The sequence below is a fragment of the Falco biarmicus genome, chromosome 5, assembly GCF_023638135.1.
Source record: "Falco biarmicus isolate bFalBia1 chromosome 5, bFalBia1.pri, whole genome shotgun sequence".
Classification (NCBI taxonomy): domain Eukaryota; kingdom Metazoa; phylum Chordata; class Aves; order Falconiformes; family Falconidae; genus Falco; species Falco biarmicus.
In genome coordinates this window covers 47,036,140-47,062,227 of record NC_079292.1, presented here as the reverse complement: position 1 = coordinate 47,062,227, position 26,088 = coordinate 47,036,140, and the positions used below count along the sequence as shown (strand labels likewise).

Sequence of the window (26,088 nt, the reverse complement as noted above, 5' to 3'; positions counted from 1 at the left end):
CTATGGAGATTCTGCTACAACAAACACTTTCCAGTTGCATGTCCACTGTCTATTTTGCACTTCTCTATCTTCCAGCATATCTATATATGAAAATTATAGAAAGATCCAAGTTTTCTTTCCCAATAAAATCTTTCATATACTCTGGACAAGAGAATCTGCTCTTTGACCATGTTATAATTTTATCTATAGCTCTAAATTACTTAAAAATTACAGAGAAAGCAACTTTTTTATATGATTCACTGCAGTGGAGATGGACACTAAGAATCAAAATGTGTACTGTAATGCACAAAACAGCTCAGGAATACTAATATTCAGTAATTAGCACTTTGATTACGGTATGCATGTTTTAGCAAGCATTTTAAAAAAACTGGTTGGGTTTTTTTCTGATGGGATGCTAATTTTCAAAATTCTACAGCAAATTCAAGCTGAGCATGAAAAATTTGTGTATATATGCAAAATTCTTACAAGTAAAAAGGACCGTTCCAAGATTTCAGTTTTACCTGATTATTTACCTTCAAAACAAATTAGAACTTCTGTCAATTCAGCAGAGAAACAAATATTAACTGAGAAATTATGTACTAGAATATTACAAATCCAATGAATATTGGCCAAACTAAACACAAAAAAGGATATAGTCGTAGTGTAGCAGGTACATTCATCTTAATGCAGAAGAACAAGCAGTACTGCTTTATTGAGTTTATCCAACTTTGTATATTCAATCAAACACATTCTATCAAGGATTTCAAGTATGACTAATGAGTTCAGCAGACTACAGCAAAAACATACTATCACACACTTATTAATTTACTCCAACCTGTATGTAGAGCATACAGTTATAACTCACCCTCAATGACTATAAAGGGAACATGGCTTCAAGGCTACCCAGTGATGTCTAGAGATGACAGATCCCCACAAACCAGCAAAACAGAACTGAAATAACAGAAATTTAATTCACAACAAAGATTGTTTCTTCCACTTTATAATAATCAAATTACTACTATTGAACGAGCCAGCTCCATGGCACAAATTTCCTAAGGCTTGCAGGCAAGATGTGGTACAAGAGGAAACCTTTACTTGGTTGCCTCAAAGGCCAAGGAAGCAAGTGATCCCATTCCACAGACAGCAAAACCAGTAAAACTTGGTTTTCTATGGATGTACATCTTGATGTTTAACTCTTATGTGGATACTCTGGTGTTTAATAAAGGCTGCATCTTTCCTAGCAGTGGACACATTAGCAATCTCTCTCGAAGCTGAGTTTTTTCACAGAAATTAATAGAAAATTAGCATTTGAGAATTCTATTCATCTGTCATAACTGACAGAAAATGACCCATGGGAAAAACAGGAGGCGGCAAAGACAGGCAGATGATGTAATCACTTAAGGCCTTTTCACTTAGGCAATGAAAGAGTCAGCTGAAAGATTATGATGAGAAAAGTATTTTAACCAGAGGCACAAAGATTGTTAATATTTTTTTTCCTCTGGAATGCACAACTAGGTAAAAACCCCACCTACTCTGCTACAAAGCACTTCTAAAAAATAAACTTAAGTCAACCAAAAAACTCTCAATGACAGCATTCTTTAAATTCAAAAGTCAGTTTTGTCTCTGCAAGACTTGACGCATTTCAATTTCAGTTTATTGATTATATATCAGTAATTTTCTTATTTCTTTCCTTCTAAATGCACATTTCAAAATGCAAACAGACAATAAACAAAAGGTAAATAACACTTTTAAGTAATTTCCTTGATATTTATTTTCTCCTGCATACATTGTGATGTGCAAGTACTCACAGTGACTTTTTTTCCCTCTTAATTTAATCATCCTGCATAAATCAATAGACCTACCTTAGTTCTCTCAAGTAAATGGTTTAACAGTCTTTAGACCAAACCTGAGATTAACATACACATTTAAGAATTTGAAGACAAAACCCCCCAGGTGCAAGAAATGATAGAAATAATACAGCTAATTCGAAAGTTCCTGAAATCATATCAGTATTACATGCTTGGAGTCTTGGAATTCCAAGCATAACGGAACGCCTCACAAATAAAATATTTTTGGCATGTACACCCTACTGTAACTTAACCAGATCTGTTTCCCCAACCCTGTATTTGATATCAGGCTTTGAATGAAGATTTAAAATCCTACAAACTACGCATATTGGTATGTATGCTATAAAGCAGCAACACTAAAATTTTACACGCTTCTGTAACAAAGGCATCATTATAACTGTAATTTTTATACACTCACACAGGGAAGCATTCTGGTTTTCTTCGCCAAAGGAAATGACAGCAAAGCAAGCACAAGGGTGGCAAGTATTCATAATAAGACTCATAAATAAAGGAAATTATGTGCACAGTTATTCATATGGTACTTTTCCTCCTTTTGTTTACCATCCTGTAAAGTTCCGTTCTTTAAAAAACAGGAAGAGAGGGAAAGGCTGAAGCAGTCCGGGCCATCAGTGCTGTAGCATTAGTTATAAAGATTAGAAAACAGTCTTAAGTTAAAAAGTGTCTAAACAGTGTATCTTCTTGAATATACTCAGTGAATTGCACAGAATGTGGCAGAAAGATACTCAAAGGCTACACTTAAATTCTTCCCACAAAATCAAGTTTCAAAATGTATATAGATTTTCAAAATTAACAGCTCATAAGCAAGGCAAGATAACGATCTGATTTCTGTGTAACAAAGGAAGACAGAATTTAAGTAATAATAAAATAATGCTCTCTGCATGAAATATATGCCAGAACAGTTACAGTCAATTGAGAAGGCAATCAATTATAACAATCAATTAAAGGGCCCTCCAACTCCGGTCAACTTAGATGATCCTTATGTGAAAAGTAAATTACCTCCATTGAGATTCGTCTATGTATCCGGTTTCTGAGACAAACACCTGTGGGAGACTGAACTTCATCTGATGACGTTCCAGAAGCTTGGTCACTTTCACCATCTGACCCCATTTTCAGATTTTCATGAACAATATCTTTAATCCAAAGAAATGAAAACAGTTCATCAGTATTCCACCAAATATCTCTTTCGTACAGATGGATAACAACTGTTTCATTACTATGTATTGGGTTATATGGTGGAGTCGAAGACTCATCACAGTCAGGGTAGTCTTGATACACTTTTTATGGCTCAGGAATCACAAAATGAACAGGGTTACTTTATACATACACATATACGTACATATACATACTTATCATTATTTTTCTTATTTGGTTTGCAACAGAACTTAGTTTCCCAACACAAAAGACAGGCAGTCCAACCCTAATTTTAATGCCTATAAACCACCTTCCCTTCACTGCTTCAGTTCCCAAAATCCCTCACTACCTCTCCTCTTTTAGCTGCTCTAGGCTAAAAACATTACTGAAAATATTTAACATTTTCAAATCAGACTACCTGATGTTAGCAACCTAAATGTTATCTTCAGAAAGCTTAAAAGAACCCTGAAAGATATAGGTATTATTTTCACAAATGCCAAATATGGAAACTTCAGATATAAAAACCAGCAGTGTGCACATGTGGAAGAAGAGGATATATTCTGACCATTTAAATAGAGACCTACAACATACAAGTGGATTCAACAGAAGACCTGGTATTTAGAGCAATTAAATGAAATTTGTGACCTTGTGGAAGAATTTGGCAACAGGCTGCCTGAGTTATATGATGCTGCAAGATCTTCAAGTCAACTGAAACTGGTACTTTAACACAATCCTTTAGCTTCATCCACACACAAGAGTTTATGGATCTTATGTATATACATTACTTTTAAGCACCACAGGATCTTCCAGACTTTGGAACACGACCACCATAATAAATGAAGAGAGGATCAAGGTGGGGTCATTAATAGCATAAAGAGCCAAGTGACTTGCAAAAGGACACACAACAGGAAACTGGTCATACAAGCAATTCACTGCAAGTAATGCTTCATCATTACCTCTAAATATTTGAACTCCAAATTACTGGAGAGATTGAATACTTATACATATAAAGGAGGTGCTTCAAAAGACACCAGTTTCCCTGCCCTCCTGATCTTTGGTACTAAGCATTATCTTGTACAGGGCAAAAGAGAACCCGAGGAACAACTAAAACTCCCAGAACTCTACCCATTAAAAATGTTAATATTAGCAAAACATACAGAGCTCAATTCAGCCTTACTACCAACACACCTGAAAGTATTTAACATTTGCACAGCATTACAGCAATAAAATAAAAAACAAAAGAGAACATACAAATTTTATCAACAAGCAAGAAAGCTGGACTTTCTAGAAAAACAAAGCCTTTAGGCCAATGTTTGGTTATCAGCACATCTTCTAAAATGTTTGTCTAGTTCAGCTCACATAGAATCACGTAGACTTCAAAGGATCCAATTCTTCCTCAGTACAAATAATTTCCTTTTACGGAAACCAGAATGGATATAAAAATATTAACTCATAAGGTATTAGCATCATGTATTTTAATTCAAAGTACTGTAATCAAACACACAAACTAAGCAGGTATCTCATGCACAAAGCAAATCTTCCAGCAGAAATGCAGATCTATATTGGATTTCCATTAAAAATCCACATTGCACCAAAATTTTCCCTGCAAATCATGCTCAGATTTGGACTGAACAAGAAAAAAATAAGCTGCACGCCTGGCATAGTAACCAGCAATCTTCTGGTTTAAATGAGGTAAATACTCTTCAATGCTTCTACAGGCACAGTAGTCTGAACCAGAGAAAAAGATTTTCAGGAAGTGGTCCCTAAAGATCAGCCTTAACCTTAAGCCAAGCAGACAGAACGTGACTCTTTTTTTGCCAAGTCTCTAAGAAAACTCTGATTCGCTGTAGTGACTTGATAGCTGTCTTTTTAAAAATCTCTATCGAACTGTAGAAGTTATTTTTAGTCATATAAAACCATTATACTGAAAACACTGTTTGCAGCGAAGCTGTTCTGCCAGCATTGTTGTATCTGGTAAACAGCACATTCACCGTATCAGTTATTTCATAAAGATTCTCTTTTAAAATATTTTTCTGAGAGATTATGTAATCCATTTTTAGCTATTACAGCTCTTGAGATTCTGTTTGTAAAATTAAGTGTAACAGCTACTGACAATTGCTCCCCAATCTATTTATCCTCATGGTTTAGTATAAGCCCATTGATTGGGCCCCAGAGTCTATTTTCTTTATTGAAGCTAGACAAGAGAGTTATCTGGGCAACCTCAAAAATAAAACTGATGAAATGATCGTATTTTAGGCCATGAAGCAATTACCCAATTTCTTCTTTAAAAAGTGACATTAATCATGTGATTGATACCATCATACTTATTGTGTTCAATTCACAAAAGCGTACATATTATGAAATTACTATAAAAAAATGACACTTCGAAATGCAACACTCAAAACTACAAAGAATATTCGACTTGACAAAGGTAATTCTTCTACTAAGACGACCACCTATGCAATAATACACAACTAAGAAACTAGTAACACAAGCCCACACATTTGAGGCACAAGGAGATTGTGCTCTTTATAATCAGGAATGTGAAGACGAAGCGGGTCTATACCACCCAGATCTAAAAATTTAGCGTTTCGGACTTAAATAAGATGATGGTCTGTCTATTTTGAATACTACTGTGATATGACTAATTCTGGCAATTCTGGACAAGCTATGCACCCATAACCAAATGGGTTTAAGCAGGATACTGACTGTAGCATCCAAAAATCTACCATTAAACACATGCCTGAATTTCTGATGGGCTAAATACCCAAATGCTCCTATCTACAAGGGTTTGCAGATGTTTTAATTGTATTCTAAACAGAGATACTGCTAAGGTTTTAAAAAAACACTGACTGTGTTATCATCTAATATAAATGTGTCCTTTTATTTTATTCAATTAAAAGGCATTAGTAGACCCTGATGTTCATTATTTTAGTAGCACAAACCCAGGAAAAAGGCATTAACCTAGTAATTTTAATCATTTTACACAGATGCATGATGATAATATTTGATTAAGCAATGATGAAAATCATGCAAATATTTCCTTAATTTCTCTACACTTTTCTACGGGTATGTTCACCTGCACCAAAGTCAGCTTGCATGGTCTTCAGAGATTTTAATGGTTCAATAATTTATTGAATTGCTTTCACTGAATACCCCAGCTGTTCTCTTACACAGATGTTTATTTGAACGTACTCTACATATCTAATTAAATATCTGGTATGACCATGTAATGAAAAGCTGTAGATGACTACAATACAAAAGGAAAACTATGGAAGTACATTTAAAAGAAAAAGCTGTCCTTAGTTCAGCTGTGAGGAATGCACCACAGAAGAAATTCATACAGGGGACCTACAGTGCAGCAAATGAGAACTCCTCCAAGTGAGCTAAAATAACATCCACTAATTAGTCAGTAGTGAGTCAGACTGCACGATCTTTCCATCTTATTTCAAATTATTACAAAAATAATCATGTGACTTGCATATTGGATTCTTTCCAAGGTGCACTTTTCCAAAGCTTACTTTTCTCTGAAGTGGCTACATTTTATGATTAGTTTCATAAATAACAATTCGAGCTGAGGAAGGCTATAGTGAGAAATAGCCTTTGCCGTCAACATTACCAAACTGCGAAAGGAATGATGCTTCCATACAGCTTTCAATATTCCAATATTTATGACAAAGAAACAAAACTTCTCCACAACTATACCAACACCACTGCCAGAAGCAGGGATGAATTCTGCCCTGGCTGCTACTGGGGTTCATCAGGTGGGCCAGCTTCAGTTGGCTTTTCACATTCCAAATGCTTCTCCAGTGTTTCCAGTAACACAAATCTGGAACAAGGACAACTAAGTTGGCCCTACATTCAGCCAGGTCAGGTCCAAAAAGGGTTTATTAGCTCTGGCTCCATCATGGACTGCAGCAGTTAAATGCTTCTGGCAAGACTTTAGAAGCTGTATAGATACACGTGAGCTAAAAAAAACTCAGCTTGACCTCTGTTTGCATCAGTGGCATGGCTGATTCACAATTTGGCATGAGAATCATCTATGTTATTTAAAATCATCACGATAACTGAATACTAAATTAAAAATTACTACAAAAAAGTAAACAAAGGCACACTTTTTAGAGATCAGTTCAGAATTTTTGTCTTTACAAAACATTTTTTAAAACCTAAAGCTAACAGAGATGTTTCCAAGTAGAAACTATTTTAGAAGTATTTGGGGATTTTACATGTTACCACAACAGTAGGAACTCATGTTCAGCATTCAGAAAGCAAACAAATCTCCAAAACCCTCCGAGGCTTCTCAACCAAATTTTATATTAGTAATCTCATTCAAAAGCAAAAGACCTTTAAGAGGTCTGATTTTAACCTGGTTTTTAACCACATAACCATCCTTTAACTGCCAGCATTTTGTGGTATTACAAGGATATATCTCTGATAGCATTTTTCCACCACTAGAATACAGGAAAAAGTGGAAAGAAAGAGGATGAATGAAGAAAGCAGAGAAAATAAAAAGTCTCATGTAGTGTAGCTTATTTGAACATTTAATTTCTGATGTCATTACCCCAACAGAGAAAACCTCAGCATCCTGCTGAGTAACAACCATTCTCATATGGCAGGCACAAAAGGAGGGAAGATGTGAAGGGGCCTAAAGAACATTAGTAATTATGCTTGTACTTGTGTATTTTCTACCACTGGATAGTATGTACAAGTAGCTTAAATTTTTATCAAATGAGGAGTAAAAAACCCACCAGCATAATTAATAGCATCACTGCATCCAAAGCAAAAAGAGGTATTCAACATATTCACATGTACAGTCAGTAGGATCTATTCCATACGTCTTCAACAGAATTACAAATTCTACAAGAATCTGTTGCTATTTAAAACATGTTATTAAAACACTTCCTACAGACTACACATTAAAATTGTGAGTGCTATTTAAACACTTGACCACCCATAAACTTGATCACCTGCGAAAAATAAAACTAATGGCATTCTTCTGCAATACTTACCTGTTAGTATTTTTTTCAGGTGAAAAATGTTTTGGGAAAACTTGAAAATCACTAAAAGAAACCGAAAACTGTATACCAATTTTTGTTTTGCAAAGCTGATTTGAAGGTCAGTTAAATTTTGAAGAGAAGTTAGTTATTGGTAAATTTACATTTTTAAAGTGCTTTAGAATGTTTATACAAGAGTATACATCTCTGCTGCTCCTGTACAGTTTATATACATCTGATTTGTCAAATAATCCATAAAAGACTAAATATCCCTAAACTGAGATTCAAGTGCACAATTACTTTTGTCTTCCTGTTAGATTATTGGCAACTTAAGCAAAGCCTGGCTAGGTAAAAAAGAAAAAAAAAGTATATAGGACTTGAGGGAAATCAGAAATTGCTACCGTAGTCAAACTGTGCACACTAACCTGTCTTCTTCTGTGATAACAGCTGCTAAAGTCCATTCAAGAGGACAATTATTTTTTCAGTTTGAATGGTAGCAGAAACAATAAAAAGGCAAGGTTCTGAACATGACGAGTGATATTACAGCAGAGGAGGATTTAAGTGGTTTGACTACTATCTTGAAGACTTATAGCTTAATCTTGAAGGAAAGCAGTTTATCACACACTTGTAAAGGAGAGCAGCAGATCGAAAAATTCATAAAAATCTAATTAAACTGTGACTTTCATTTTCTACTATCAATTGATTAAGCATAATTTAAAATAACATAAAAGCAGGGTAAAACTTTAATGGTGACTGCAGGCAACAACATGACAGATTACTTGAAGGAAAAGAAAAAAAAATTGTAATTTTTTTTCCCCACAGAACCACAATAAAAAGCTAATTATAGTTAAGTTGCCTTAATTTATCACTGAAAAAAGGAGATTTTTTTCTCATGATAATCAGAAGTCTAAGTAATATAGCAGTTCTTTTTAATTTCCACAAACAGGACGATTATCCTCTGTTTTTATCATGTTCAATTTATGGTAGTTCTCACCAATGCTTAACTGAGATGGACATACAGGTTTCTTGCAAAGTATTAACAAAGAATATTTTGTAACTTTTGTAGCTTTGCAACTTGTCAGAAATTCACGGGTGACTTCTGTGTGTTCTTGTAATTGCATTCCTCCTGAAAACCTTTTTTCATTTAAGACATTCACTACCTTAAAAACAGGTTTCTCTAACAACAGCAGGAAAAGATTACTGCATTCCCAGAGATTTATTAAAGCATTAGAATAACCACATCTCTTGCTAAGAATCAATACAGACAATCTTCACATAAAAATGAACTTAAACAAACAATGTAGTAAATTACCTAATCTGCTCCCATTTCTGGGCATTGCCATGAAAGAGCCGAGGCTGCCCCCTATGACGCTATGGGGTCTCCGTAAAGGGGGCTTCTTGAAAGATCCTGTGTATTGGTGGAGAAATGAGTGCATGCTGTGAGACGTTGGAGGCCTGCCATTCTTCACAATAGGCTCTACAATTCACAGGGATCAAAATATTCATTCCCAAAAGCAAGTAGGAGCGTCAGGAACATGCCAGAAGGGGAAAAAAAAAAAAAAAAGAAAAAAAAAAGGAAAAAAAGAAAAAAAACCAGTTACTAGACAGGAAATCACCACTCTGGTAAGATTCTAACAGTAGACCATCATAATACTGCCACTTCTCTATTAACAGATTAATACAAAACATGGCATTAAGTAATATCCAAATTTAATTTTATTAAATTCTGTCACTCTGCTGCTAGATCAGAAAATACAGTCTAACAATGTGAATAAAACCAGAACATAACTTTCAATATCAGCATAATTCTCTTCTAATTAATGAACTGTCTATATCACACAATGTTTCATCTTTACTATAATTTAAACAGACCAGCTGTTAGATCAGCTCACATGATGAGCAAATACAACCACAAGCCTTTAGAAATACTCTCCCTCTCAAAATTCTTGTGGGTCACTAGTAGCAAGACCTCTCTACTGGAAGTCCTTACAGGAAACATACCTGTCTTTACCCACCAGAGCTGTCATGCCATAATTAGGGTTATTAAAGGATATCAGAATAATTAAGTATTCAATGAGTTATTTTGGTTTTTCATTGGATTGTGTTTAAAACAGTTCACTGTACTCAGACAATATTTTTTAAAAAATTACAGTCATGGTTTTATTATTGATAAACACTTCCTAAAAAGGATGTAACATTAGAAATTTTACAATCTTATATGCAAATTACAGAGAAATTGAGTGTTCGTGTCTCTTAGCAACTGGCTCTGCACACATGGACTAGCACTTGAGGATTGCCATGGTACTAGAAGCAGTTTAACTCAAAAAACACAGGATTTTTTACTCCAACAAGAAGCAGAATAAACGTCAGCTTATATTCACTGTCACAAAACCAGACATCAGAACCACTGATGAAGTCATTCATACAAGAAACTAAAGCAGTAATACTCTTACTACAGAAAAAAACCTCAGGGGTCAGAGTCACCCAGCAGCTACATGGAAGTACTGTCCCTGTACTAGGAAAACCACCAGAAGATATGCCCAAAGAACACATTAGATTAAAGTAATTTTATTATTCCATCATTTGATTCTTATCAACATTACAGATATGTATTGTTTGGTATTATTTGGAAGACAGAAAAGACAGCAGCCATGCACTGAACAACTGCCACACAAGTGCTACTGAACAGAGTAGCACCTCCTGAGGCATTTCTGGAGCCACTGCTCCCAGGGTGTAACACAGCCAGGATCTGCTTAGAACTTCACTCACACCGACTGGGACAGGGAGCAGTCTGGGATGCTATTTCACCAGCTCTACTTACTATTCGCAAATGCAGGGACCCCAAAAAGTTCACTTTCCCTTCCAAAATAAGGTAAGAAGAATATATAGCTAGGGAGAATTTATTTTATGGAAAGCAGAATGTCAAGGGGTAAGGAAAAGAACAGCAACAAATACCTAATAACCTAAGGAAAACAAGATCCTAAAGGGAACACGCTCCCTCCCCACATGTACCAAAAACCCTTTTGGATATATTATGATGATTGGTCTGAAGCAAAGAGACAGAAATATACAGAGCGAGCTACCCAGGGACAGGCCAGCGATTTAAAAAAAAATTTATGCAAGGAATTTTTGCATATATAAACATGAAAAACACAGTAAGACAAAAACCCCCCACCACTAACTCAGATGCTGCAGGAAAAAAATAAAGGCAAAAAAATGCTTCAGGAAAAAAACAGAATGTGAAAGCACACATCAGCACCGTTAAGAACCTGCCTGCATCTTTCAATTAGCATCCTTCATAACCACAGCTTCAAAGTGGGTGAACACAAAGAAAAATACACCATACATCCATGTAAATGTTCATGAAGTATGATCAATGTCTTCACCTTCAAAAATCTGCACATTTCTGTCCCAAATACTTATCTCTGTTTCTAACAGATTGCATCATCCCGTTTGATTTAAGAATGGTATCAGCTTCCTTGTGTGTCTCCAACAGCAGATTTATACCCTAGGGCAGCAGGCAGAAAATTCCTCATCAATTTTTAAATGGGATCTATTGCTACTTCCACATGACAGGAAACAGGTTCACGTACAGCACAACTTACTGGTTTTGCTTTTTATATATTAAAATCTGCTTTCTGCTTTTCAACTTTCTTATTGATCTTTAATTTCAATTTGATCTATTTTCTAGACTAAAAACCTCACACTGAGTTTACACACAGCGCTGAACAAATGAATGTTAACACTGAAAATTGAAATATCCAATGAGTACATAATTTGTTCTTTTGAGAGTTACCAGTTATTACTATGATGCCTGGTAGGTGTTGGTGGCTAGTTTGCATAATTTTTAAATTATTACTTCATTTATATTCCTTATATAAGCACTAAATAATATATATTAAGCATGTAACTTTGCATAATTTTAACTGTTTCTAAAACTAATTTATTAAAAAGGAGAGCCAACTTGAAGAGATGCTTTTTTCTGGGAAACCCGGGGAAGTAAAAACTTGCTCCCTTTGACCGAGCCCTGCTACATCAAGCAAAGCCAAAGTCCCTCAGTTTTTCATTTTGTTTTGAAGCTCTAATAATGAATCTTGGAAGAAGTTGTCAGGGTTGGGGTTTTTTGTGAGTATGGAAACGTACTGCTAAAAATCACTCAAGTATTTTAACTCCACCACTAGTGTCAATAGCCTTACAACTCTGGAGGGTAACTTAAATCCTGAGCAAAGTGCTCGGACAGACTGACGCTTGGTAACTGAAAATGCATCTACCATGGCAAGATTATTGTCTCACACACTAAAAAGCAAATTCTACATCAAAGTAAACATTATTTTTCTCATCCTAATAAGAAAGTGAAGATGCCAGCATGCATCTCAACAGTGGTCAGAGAAGCACCAGAAGCAGCACAGGAAAGGGGCAGGGCCACAGAGCTGAAAGCAAAACTCTGTGAGTGTGACAGCACACGCCTCAGCCACCCCAGCCACCCACAACCGCCTCTTCACGTTCGCAGTCGCTGAGGACTCCAGTACCACTACCCACACTGAAGTGTATACACACATGTGGACTGTTGGTGCATTCACTGAGCACAGTTGACATATGTTATGGCTTTTGTCTACTCATGCTAAAATTAATCTCCATGAACTGTGTAGCATTTAAAAAAGGCGAACTTTTAGGAATACACTGCGTAACTAAATAAGAGATTAATTTTTATGTTAATCACTAACATGACGGTGTCATGAACAGAGATCATTGTTTAAAAGATTTGTTTTCCTTGTGGTACAGGTTGATTTGCACATATTTTACAGTTTAAAACAAAATTCCTAAAATATCCCAACACATGAAAAGTTCAGCTCAAATATAAGGATAATCACAGAGCACATTAATAAGTAAACAGCATATTTATATAAAAATGAAAGACAAATGGTTGACATAATACAATTCGATTTTACAGAAATAACTTTTGCTATCATAGGCACCTATTACCTTTCTGCACTGTCGTAAGTGCTGTTCTAAATTATGGAGCCCATTATAAAATTTAGCAACAATAATTTAGGTCGTGTAGTAGGACAGGCCTAACTACTGTCAGACAATGAAATGAAGGTTACAAAAACTCTCAGATTACGAGTATACTTCTGAGTAAGAGAAGTATTAATAGTACTTGCTTACAAATGTTTTTAAAAATCCTAGTACATGTTAATTTACAAAAAGGAGCAATCATATGGCATTTTATGATGGTATAACATATAGGCTTACAGTCTGGAAAAGTATTTTTGTTCTATACAGTTAAGTTTACATTGTCCTACACTAGAAACTTTTAAAGAAACATTCACATGAATTTGCATTGTGTGCTGCCTCCTCCCTGCAATGTGACAATAACGGCTAAGAGCTGGAACAAATACTGAAAATGATCAAGCAAACTCTTGCTGCAAATGAATTTACAAGACTTTATTTTTGTGCATTTACGACACAAGATTTAAAGAAAGTGCTTTTGAAAAAAGTATTTAACTCTCTCTGTCTGAAGGTCCTTAAGTACTTCTTCCAAAGTTAGTTTCATTTAACTGACTTAAAGAATTAATTTTTTTTCAGGATTATTAATGCCCTGAATCACTAGATTTAAAGGGTAACGCTGCAGTTTTTAAGGTGTGAATTTAGTGCAACTATTTGGTCTTGAGTAAGATGAGTCAGACTGTAAAAGTTAAATGCCTTTACTACATGTGTATATGAACTGCTTCTTGTAATTTTATTTCTGTGATTATAGGTTTGGTTTGTCTTTAAAAAAATGTTTCCCTATACAAAACTCACTAACACTTATGTTAGTGTCGCTGTACTTGGTAAATATAATTCAGTAACCACTCAAAGGCTTAGCTGACATGGAGATGATTCCAGTAGTACAGTAGGTATTTCATGGTGCTATTGGTTTAATATTCAGCCACAGACAAAATGAATTATAGAAATCAAGAGGGGAGTAGAAAACCACCAGAAAATCACTATGAAAGCATATGGATCTACTGCATTTTGAGTACCAGGCACAGTTCTGGTCATCTTCTCTTAAATAGATTAAAACTGCAGAAGTACGATACGACCCACAGACTTGTAGGAGGGACGAATAGGGCACCTAGGAGCAACTGCATGCATCACCTACCTCCTCCAGCACAAGAGTGAGGGTCACTGAAAAAGCCAGCCGTGGCAGGGTGCACATGGAAGTGGTTCTTCACACCATGCAGTCTATAGAAACTCCTCACCACAGGATGTTACAACTATCAGAAGCTTGCAAGACTCAAGGGGAGACTGAACGAGAAATCTGCTCAGCGTTGAGAACTGCACAGAGACTTGCCTCGTTCAGGAAGTCTCTGAACTAGAAACCGGTATAGTACTCTGGGGAAATGGTGTTATATTTTGGGTTCTAATCTGAGACTTGCCCTCAAATGTCATCCTGAGAGACTGGAGAACAGACAGGCAGAACTCCAGCCACCCTTATGGCACAAGACTTCTGCAGCATCTGGGAAGTTCTCTTGTGTTGGCTCATGCTGGCCCAACCGCTTCAGTAAGGGCCTTGTTAACTATTTATCTCTAGTTCTCTGTCCTCACCCTGCTCAACAATCTCTAATGTCAAACTGGTAAAACTTGTAAATATGGAAAGCAAGCTGAAAAAGAGACTTCTCAGAGGTTCTTTTTTAATTGTATTTGGTCAGTTGTTACTATATTCTCTTTAATAGACTACAAAATCACTTCATTTTTGAGTCATCTCTCAAGCACTGCCATTTCAATTCTTACGGATCCTATGCAATCTACTAAACTATCACGCAAAGCTAGTCTTTAAATGTTAAAAAAAGTCAACTCAAACATTCTGAATGGGAATATTTATAAATACTCTACCAGTGTACAGGATGAACACTCCAGTTTTCTTTTCAATGCCCCTGAACACTTCTTAAATGTGTCCCACTATTTTTTATATCTATGTAACACATACACACAAACATACACTTTTTCTTTTAATGCCATGTTCATGTTCTCTTGCTTACGTATGCATCTTCAGTGAGATTTAAAATTGGGCAACGTATAGTGACTATGCACTGTTGTGTTACTTGATTTTCAAGTTTGGCAAATGCCGAGCTGCCAGTTTATTTCATGTAGATAATTTTCTTGTATTTCTCTCATCCTGTCATTCAAACGTCCGTTATTATTGGCATAATGCAAAATAAATACAACAGCATTATTCAAAGAAAATACTGTTTACAATACAACCAGCCTGGCTTACCAATGTTGTAAGAGTTGCTAGACCATGTTGCTGATCTGTTTTAGAACGCACACATATATTTTAAGAAAATACAGTACCCAGTAAGGTACCACTGCTTTGCTAAATTTGGAAATAATGCCAACACCAATGCTAACTAATATATAAGAACTGAAAGTAACTCAAATGAGGTGCTGAAATCTTTCAATTGTGAAGTGACAGAAATTTATGCTTGAACCTAAGTGGAACTGATTTTTTTATTTCCTAATTATGAGAACTGCCGAGTCAAGTAGAACAATAGCCTATATAACCAAGAAGTCTGTCTGATGAATTAGTTAAAACCAAGTATTTTATGATGTTATAAAGATGTCTCCTCTAAGTGCCATTTAAATTAACCACAAACCCTGACCTGAAATTATTCCCAAGGTAAGCAATTTTTCAATAAATCCCCAATATTCCTTTTCTTTGTCCATCTATCTTAACAAAGAGCCATAATACCACCTTCTCTCCTGTGCTAGATTTACTTAATCTGAGCTCCAGAGAGCCTGCAGAATTGCCTGGCATTTCTACGCAAGGCCTCAGCAACTGACATACTGTCACACATCAGTCAGCTGGTGGATTAAAGAAATAAAGTGTTTTCATTAGGAATGTAAATGCATTTTAAAACACATTTCATGAATACATAAGGAAAAGAGGTAGTTGAATGTGTGATATTATGTCCCGTGAGTATCCCTATAATGTGACAAAAAGACCAAGCTGGCTTTCATATTTCACTGCCTAAATTTTGGAATGGTATTTGCTTCAGCTAGCTTTAATAAAGAATCAAAATCACCTGTCATACATGGTGACATTTTCTCTTAAATCAAGCATCTCTGATAGAGCTGAATAACTCTGAACAATACATTTTCTTGCAGTAACTACTATCCATTCTGGACATGGAAACCATACAAATACATAAATACATGTTTTAATTTTATATAAAGTACACAAGAGGAGTTTTTTCTAATCAAAATAAGACAGATATCAGAGACAACATTTATGATCTCTGATTTGGGTATATAATGGAGACTGAACCCAGGCATGCTCCATACTCTAAGTAAGGATGAACTTTCCGTGCAACAGCAAGCCTGACACAATTCACTGCTGCTACCAAAAAAGTGGTTTAGGTCCTTCCCCTGCAAAAGAGAAATGTAATTTTGATTTAGGTATTTGAACTAGATCATCACAGGGCATGCAGAGCATATGGATGCTGACATAAGGGTGGAGGCAGAACCTCATTCACCACTTTTAACTGCAGCTCGACACTGGACCAGCTCAACTATAACAAAATCTCACTAAACGCCCTCAGAATCAGCTACTGTTTTTTACAGGGCAGAACTCTACGCAGTTTTTTCTTTTCCACCCACTTTGACCTCATCCTTGCTCCAGACACCTTCCAAGGTTGCTTGGGCTTTTTGTTTCAAATTTTTTTTCTTTTCCATTTTGATAGAGAATGGGGAAGTGTCAGAACTCTACACACATGAAACTAAATATTCATTCTCTAAACAGCCTTGCATTCATGAAGCTTGTGATTCATCACAATAACCTTTTAAAATTATTTACATTGACTGTCTCAAATGCTACTGTTGTATAGCTTAATCATATTTTGGCATCATCTACCACACATTCATTTAACTAATCTGAATGTATGCTCTATTAACGATTACTCAATTTTTACATGTCTGTTGGCAATAAAGACCGATTTTTTTTGGACTTGCAATACAAAATATTTTGAACAAACTTCTTTCCTGAGGAAGCTGTTGTCAAGAAGCCCTTTATTTCTTTAGAAATTTTAGAATGTAAGCAGGTGAATTTTTGAAATTTTAGAGCTGGTATGCTGCACTGTACAGTATTTAATTACACCGCTGTAAGGCTGTCAGACCCACTCAGTAAAATCACAGGTGATGGCTCCCATAGAAGAAATATTTAAACAACCCAAAGCAGCTATACTTTTGCTGTATCTGTACTCAGGGAGCTTCATGAGGAGCACTGTATACAATACTGTATATTTATACATTATTTTATGGGGTTGTTCCCTTGGACTCCAGGAAAACACTGTCACTCTAAAAATACAGCAACGACTCAATACCACTTAAAACTGTATTTATTCATTAAGTAATAAGATTAAACCTTCAAATTCTTAAGTATTACAATATTAAAAACTTGCAGAACCTCAAGGGATTCCTCCCATTGCTCAGCATTAATCCATTTGAATATAGCAGTCATGTCCAGAGCAAACCTTCTTCATCTTGGAAAACAAAGGACAAAAATATTGGTAGCATGTTTAAAGAAATAAGCCAGCAGAAACCTAAAGAAACACCATCTTCAAGTTTCTCCCAGAAATGAAGTAATACCTCAATAATTAAAATGGCCCTGTAATAATTAAAAAAAAATTACAGGACATTATTATTATTTGGAACAAAAAGGACAAATTTTTCCAAGGAGCCTGTTTAAACTACAAAACCCAGAGATAATACACATGGCAAAAAATGAGATCAAGGCATCTAAAAAACACTACAAAAAGCCTTTCAGAGTTGAGTTCACAGACAATGAGGTTTTACCTTCAGTCTAGGTACCAAGGCAAAGATCACAATCAAATGAAATATACTCAAAGTCAAAAACCTGCCTTTTAGATTTATGTATTTCATACTGTTTAAAAGCTAATTCTCAAGATAGTACTTTTGGTCATCAGAACACATATTGGAACATAAGCCTGGTAGTCCCATACCTCCAATCATATATGCATGACACACCATCAATTACTAATCTTCCCTTTAAAAAGCGTTAACTCCAGAAGGCATCACACTACACCAAATCCTTCAGAACACTGTTTCAGGTATATTTTAAATCAATGTGAGTCAGCACTGTAGCCAATCCACAAGGATCTGTAGCCTCCATCCTTGCATCCCCATACACAACTACCCTGTAGGTCCCAACACAAGCATCTGCAAGGCCACACTGCCAACCAAACATAGTTACATGTATTTTACTTTTATGCACTTAACAAGACCATCTGAATTCCAGTGAGAACAAATCTCTATGTATCCATCAGTGAGTCTACACTAGCAGAAATCTGGTGTATTCACAGTCCACTTCTGCATCTAGACATCATGTTCTCCTGCCAAACCTGTGTTCAGCCTGTGAAGGAAAACACTTACGAGTGGACACCCCTGCCCAAGACTATGGGCCTCTGCGGCATGCTTTCAGGCACTGAATTTTAAATTTATAAGCACTTCTATACATGAATAGAACCTCCAGGTTTTGTGGGAAGAACAAATTAAATCAGAAGGGAAGAAAGAACACTATGCTGTGCAGTTTACATGGGATGGAGAAACCACATCAAAAAATAATAATAAAAATTTATGTATGCCACAGCACAAAAGGGTACATCGGTACTGTATAAGGGACAGTACAAGGTTCAATATTTAGCTGTGACAGCTGCCAGTTATTTGCAGTAATCTGTAGCACTAGAATGAACACTAGCACATCTGGGGATTCTCCCCGCCCCCCCCCCCCCTTTGTTTTATATTGATACTTTCTTCCAGTATCAACAAAGAAATTATATTTATTTATTACCAGTAAGTATTTCTGTGTTCATATTTCCAGTTCAAGAACACTGTCTTAAAAATATATTGTAACACAGTTTTCCTTCCATACTCAAGGAATCACACATAGCAGATGGAATGGGAGTTTCTTAGTTGTACTGAAAGTGATATGAAATGACAACTAGAAAGACATGTGGATGTTCTGAGACAGTATTGCAATTTGTCAATTTTTATAAACATTCATTCCTCTTATCAGAGTATTAGCTAGTCATTAAGGCCTTAAACCTAAAAAACACTTACGCACTTTACTGTAGCTGATTCTTCCATTATTACTCACACCTGTAAAATTACAAAAAAATTATGCAAGTGTTTGTGAGACGGGATCCTATGATCACATCACTGAGCTAAAAAAGACCAAATGGAGATCAGTATTATTCTAGAAATTAATGAAGCCATTTCTATAAGAATCTCACTTGCTTTAATTTAGTATGTATGTGCATATATATCTATATGTAAAAACAGAAACTGACAATACAGAATGGCTTTCCAAGTTACTTATATATTAATGCAAGAGAGATGGATGTATTTTTGAACATAACTTGTAATTATTCTTAAAAGCATGCTTGCTGTTTGCAATAATGTATTGTATAATATTACACAATACAGCCACATTTTTTGCTTTCATTAGAGAGCATATTCATATGTAGTTAAAGTATTTGCATAAATTTTACAGTTAATCGGGCTTTAAATATGCATGATTTGGATTTTACTTCTAGCCAAATTTCATTAGTATGTCACTGGCAAGGAAAAAATTTCAGGAGCAAATTTAGTGGTCAACTGCTACAAATTACCATTTAGTATTTTTAGTATTAGTCTGAATACATGTATTAAGGTAGAACCTAGAACTAAAACAGCAAGACGGCACATTGTTAGTGTGCTTCAATCAAGACAGAATGATAAATAAACAAAAAATCCAATTAATTAGTTTTGCATGTCAAAACATTAGAGACCATGAAAAGGTTCTGTACTTAGATAAAAGACTAGCCCAAAGTATACTTCATACAGTCCCCATTTCATAAGGCTTCAGCTGTATACCAGGCATTTCACTGGTCCCTCTATTTATGGTTTATGCATCTGCTTTGGCGATGCTGCCTCACCCAGAAGCCAATTATGATGAACATAATTTGTAAAGCTGATTTAATTACATATAGGTTTCTGGTCACTAAATAATTTGATGGTGTTCCAAAGAAAACCCAAACCAAAACTGTTGGTTATTCTACATTCAGTGCAATAGCTCTCTCTGCTACTGCACTGAACAATATGGGTTGATCCTTGCTAATCCCATTTTTTTGCTGCTGGATGAGTGTTGCACACTGAGATTGTACTGACATCACACAATGAAGGAGGCTGCGTATGAAATGAGATAGCACACAAAAGGTTAGCCGATTCAGTGGTATCAATGCACTCTGAAGAAATCAAAAGTTACGTATGTATTTTTATGCCTGTGAACTACAAATAGGACAGCTTTTTCCACATTAGGAGTACTGTTCTTTAAAAGTCTTCAAACAACCCATCGAAGCTGGACCTTATGACAAAGCGGACCTCTGGACTGGAGCAGTAGTTATTTGAAATCAGAGGCAGTTGTTCTGGGAGAGTAAACATTTGGCAGGGGGTTGAACAAGACAGGTTATTGCAAAAGGGTGACACCATGAGGAAAAGTCCCTGGTACTATGTGCATGTTGGAATCTGGAATCACAGTGCTGGACTGGAACTTCATAATAAAAGATTTTGCAGGATATTATGTAAAAAATCAGGTAGAGATGCGCATGGATCCCAGATCAGCATAGATGTGGTCTTCTATGGATGCAGCCTCTACAACCTCTATGGTCCAGTAACACAGCCATTTTTCCAGGAAGGAAAAAAGCTAGTGAGTATAAAATTATACCCTTCAATGAACACAGCCATCAGAATGGAATGACGGGAGACAAGATGGGTGATTTGCTAGGAAGAGAAAAATAATAAAGAACAAAATGGGACAACAACAATGGAAGCAAATTCTGCTGTGAAGGCCTTCAGTGTTCAGGGTCTATCATTGCCTTGTGGCGTGAGAAGAACAGCTGCAATGTCCTTCAACCCTCATTTCTCAAGTTCATGAAGCAATAATGCTTGAAAATAAACCACACATGAAGAACCAGTTTCTGAAGACTTTGTATCCCTGACTTTGATTCTCTGTAGATCAAGATACTGGCTTGCCTTTGATTTACTAGACTGCTTTTTAAGTTCCTTTAAGAACAGATCCAAAGCCTGCAAACTGGGCACATTTGTTTTTCTTTGTTCCACAGGGTAAAGGAGCTATTTATTCTTCTTAAAAGCAAAACTACAGAGATGGTTACTCCTGCCTTCTGAGATCACACCATCGCAGTACAAGATGCACTCTCAAGGTCTTAACGCAGCTATCACTTCATAGAAACTACATCCTCTCATGTGTCCCAGCTGGATATTGACAGTTAGTACAGGCTTCTTAGCACTCTGGTTTTGTAAGGTGCAAAAGCAAACTTTTCTCATTTTAGCACTCCTTTGTGAGCAACTTTTCAAAATAACATCCACTGAAGGATTTTTTTCCAAGCTATGTTCTCTACCAAACTTGTATTTCATCAAAAGGGAGAACTCATTTCCTGACTGTTTTTTCCAGCAATTGTTGTTGCCCAAACCCCAATTCCTACAGTCTCTCTGAAAACTATTCCTTCCAAAGTATCTTGATCTATGAGAAAGTTAGAGCTTCCTTTAGAAAAGCAGGACTAGCTAGTGTAAGAAGCATTTTCCAACCCTACTTTCTAAGAAAAGTAGGGTTGGAAAGGAAAAGAAAAGAAAAATAAAGGAAAACAAAACCCCACATAGTAGTATCCTGTTCATCTCTGCAAGATCAAAGATAGGACAGATACTAGTACCAGCATTCTAGAAGTATCAGAAAAAGGAAGCAAATGTCAATAAAACTCTTAAATGACATAAAATTGTGAGTTAAAGATCACGCATACCAAAAGTACAGTTTACTATTCTTCTTCTTTCAAGAGGATCAACAATGCCTCTATGTATCCAAAGATTTTACTCAGGAATCAACTGAATTTTGCAGCTGCAAACATAGCAAGTATTGTATCACACAGTGTTAGCATATAAGCTTCCTTTTGGCCAACGAAATAACGTGAAAAACAAAATAAAAGGAGCATTAAAAGCTTAATAATGAATTTTTAATTAAAAACATTTTCTTGACTTGTATCTTTATCACTTTAAGTATCTACTGAGAAGTTTGACAAAGTTTGGCAACAAGCATGCAGAAGACATGTAAGTATTGCTATTTGCGATAATTCTCAGATAAATATTACAAACTGCAAATAGATTCATACATGGTTTAAGATAGCATAAGCTTATGCTTCTGTAAACAAGCTATTGTGTCCTCTGTCCCTTGAGCTGGCACCCAGAACATGGTCCAATTTAAAGTAAAAATTTTTTATTCTTCCAGGATCCAATTTTCAACTGAATCTATTCAGCAACCTAGTTCACTACATTCACTGATGCTGGTGATGATTTTTCATGCTCATTTCCCAGTGTGAAAGTAATATTCTTAGCATTTTTTTGCATAATGAAATCAATTTGTCAGAAGTATATACAGGTCCAAACACAATATGCATCAGTAACAAAGGCTAATACAAGTGAAACCACGTGTGACAACTGCTCAGTGTCTCCAAGTATCAGTGCAAAAATACTGCAATTACTGTTTCAGGGTAGACCTGTTGTATCAACACATAAAAAGTTGTAATAAACATTGTTTTCTAAACTACTGGGTAAAGCCCATGATGAAGACAGGACAATAGCAATGAATATACCAGAAATTAAGGGTAAAAAAGAAAAATATTAATAGCTTTGTTTTGCCAAAGGTGAATTCAGCTTTCAAAAGCTTGGTATGCAATAAATCTTGGATAGGGTTTTTGAAGTCTGTAGGGCAAATTCCAATTCCTCTACTTCTGCTCAAACTTCCCAGCCCTGTCAGTTTCCAGTGGGAAAATTCAGGATCATTTATTGGTCTGAAGTGGGGGGAAGAAAAAAAATATTCAGATCCCTTGATACTTGACAAAACCTTAGATATCAGCAGAGCAAGAAGTAACACTAATCAGCACTGAACATGAAATAAGACTTAAATGCCACAGCCCAGGAAACAGAACAAAGCAACAAAATCTCTTCCAGTCATTATTACCACAGATTGCATTCAAAAGCAGTATCTATCATTAATGTGGACTTTACAGCAGCCAATGTATTTATGGGATCAGCCAAAGACTTGCATAAGAATATACAGGCAAGCTGGTTATCCTGAATGTTTCCAGTCACCTTCATACTGCTGAAGTACTATTCAAAGACATGAAGAGGTGACAGAATTCTCAGACTAGTGCACTACATCACTAAGGATAAAGTAAACAGTTTTATTTCTAATAAGTAATTATTGTCAATTATATTACCAAATAATGATTTTTGAGAAAAAAGCTGAATTTGAAGCCATATGAAGTTGATGTGAGACCCACTAAATTAATAAACTAATGGGTTGGTTTACTGAACGAGCATCTACCATCCTTGCAGCACACCACATTTAAATATTGATTTAGGTAACTTTTGACAAATAGCTTCATAACAGTTCCATATCAAAGCAAACCAATTTTTATCAACATATGAACCTGTTGAAAGAACTAGGGTAGCCAAATGTAAAATAAATCAAAACAAAAGGTTAGTGAGGAAGTCCATGCAATTGTGAAAAGTGGAATAAAACCCAACAATGCTCACTGGACTGGGAGCCGACAAAATACTTAAATTTTCTGAAAGTGAAAGATATGCTTACCGTTATCTTTGCTGCTGTTTTCTTCAATTGTCATTTGTTCTGCTAGCTCAGACAGTGATTCATCAATGGTCTGGCTTCCACGCAAGGTTAAGGAAAGTCTCCTTTTAAACTTTTTCATTCTATCGATATTAAGTCTGGCTTAAGGAAGCCTAAAAAAAAAAAAGATTAAAGAGCAAAAAGTGGGACAAAAATCAGTTAATCAGAAAATGAAATTTAATTACCTCACATAAAAATGCAGGAAGGCTTACAGCAAATTTAGTCAATATGCAAGCTGTCCTTAAAACAAGATTACTGGACTGAAGAAGAATGTCTGGAGAGGTAGGTGCTCATACATTTTTGCAATTTTTATTTCTGCTAGGGAAAAAGAAAATCTTTGTTTTCCAAAAAAACCCCAAACCCAAAACAGCTAATTTGATCACTAATTTTACAATCCAATAATAAAACAGTCATCTGATAACGTGATGAGTGTACATTCTGTTGCCTCCTCTGCAGCCTCTTTCACCAAACCCACTGGTTTGGTGGTGTGGCGGCTGGGACCCCTCTTTCACTGTTTGTTTATGGATGAGAAATTACTGAACTTCTCTCCGTATTTTGCCCTTTTCACAAAAGGAGGAAGGGGACAACACCAAAAGCCTTAAACACAAAAGCAATTCTCAAACCCGATCCCACCTAGGGAAACAGGGGCTGATAACAGCAGCTAAAAAGGATGTTTCTCTACAGTCAGGCAGTAAGACTAAAAACTGGGAACAAAGCAGGAGGCACTTTCTCCATGGAAAGCGGTAAGCAAACAAGCATTAACAACAAAGGTCCACGCCAATAAACATGCTGCCACAAGTCTAAGCTGGTAAGTGAACTTTGCAGTGCGCCATATGTTTGCCCTTACACAACAAGAAGCACAATTCTGTCCTTCGTTACTCCATATGGACAATTCACCGTAGATGTTACTTCACAATGACTTATTCATCTGCTCATAGCCTCCAAGAATCATATAGGCAGTGTCAAACACAAGCACAGCATACTTTTAAATCCGAGCTGCTCATATATTTTTCCTGCATCATCCTCTTTGCACTCAAGAATGCATAATTCACACACACACACACACACAAAATCACATTTTCCTCAATGTCCTCCTTTAAGCAAAGAAAAGCAAGAAGTAGTATGTTAAAGATCTACATTTAATATCAAATTGTGAATATGATTTTTTTTTACATTGTCCCTTTGAGTATATATGTTTCAACTGTACAGCTTACTCTTTGTTTAGATGCTACGTAATAAAAAGGAGAACAAGTTGGTGCAACAAGTTGGAAGTGGTTGTTTGTGGCAGAGGAATGCATACATAGACTATAAACCATCACAAGACCAGTTTGCACAGGACAGTAAGTAAGACATAAGGATAGATAAAAGAACACCTCTGGGATCTGACCCCAAACTTTGAGGTGAATAGTACAATCACTGCAAAGCAGCAGCTGCATCCAAGGGGAAAGGGGTGGGTTACAAAACAGGGTAACACCTTAGACAACCCCAGCTACTATAAGCAGAACTAGTCAGACACCAGGTACAAGTATGTAGGAAATAAAAATATAACTGCTAGAGATACAGTTAAGCCAGCAGTTTCTAATCTGCCCTCTTAATGTGTTACTGTATATGCAATAGAGCCACGCCTTAGCATGAATAATTTTGCGCGCTCTCTCAAAAGCAGGATATTCTTATTGTTAAGAAACTGTGTTCAGAGAACATTCTCCAATGGGAACATTTACTTTTCCTGTTCAGGACCTGCTTTAAAGATCTTACTTGAAACTGCTTTATTTCTACCTTTATTTTAACTTTTCCAAAACAATGGCCTATGTTAAAAATTTAGGGTTTTTTAAAAAATTGGAAGGACACATCCTTTATATGTGGTTTAACCCAATTCTCCTACAGTGTGCTCCAAAACCTGCATCTTCCTACATACATTATTTTCAAAAAGGACATATGCAATTTTTAGCTATGCAATGCCCTAAAGCTACCTGAGAGCACAATTTCTTTCCAATTTTCCACTTGGGCAGCAACTGAAAAAACAGATGCCTTCATATAGAAACAGGCTGTTCCTGGGTTTTGATCTTGCAAATACTTAAGCCTACACAATTTTTTAATCAAAAAGAAGGTCTAATGCTGCAGAATATTACACAGAAATTAACAGACATATAGGTTAGAAAATCCAAGAGACTTTCTAAATCTGAAGCTGTGAGCGAATGCTTCTTTCTATTGAAATGTAATGCAGTTTTTTTTAAAGGAAAAGTTGCTCACTGATACAAACCCAAATTTTCCTCTCTTAAAGCATCAGTATTCTTGCTAATTCAGATGCGTGAAGAATGCATATATTTAAAAAAAAAAAAAGAAAAGAAAAAGAAAAGAAGGAGTGACCACTACCTAGCAC

General features: G+C 35.9%; 1 protein-coding gene across 4 annotated transcripts in view; it reads right to left on the bottom strand.

The window, feature by feature from the left end:
• The window catches only part of CDK17 (cyclin dependent kinase 17), a 96,793-nt gene that overhangs the window by 34,623 nt on the left and 36,082 nt on the right, over nt 1-26,088 (bottom strand). For 2 of the 4 annotated variants that reach the window (XM_056341754.1, XM_056341755.1), the window contains exons 2-5: nt 23,673-23,821; nt 19,091-19,129; nt 9,285-9,449; nt 2,844-2,977 (exon numbers count right to left, since the gene is read on the bottom strand). In XM_056341754.1, the coding sequence (XP_056197729.1) occupies nt 2,844-2,977; nt 9,285-9,449; nt 19,091-19,129; nt 23,673-23,790 (456 nt within the window). In that variant the 5' untranslated portion in view covers nt 23,791-23,821. Of the gene's footprint in view, nt 1-2,843; nt 2,978-9,284; nt 9,450-19,090; nt 19,130-23,672; nt 23,822-26,088 lie in introns of those variants that run through there. The other 2 variants (XM_056341757.1, XM_056341758.1) reach the window with 2 other exon arrangements.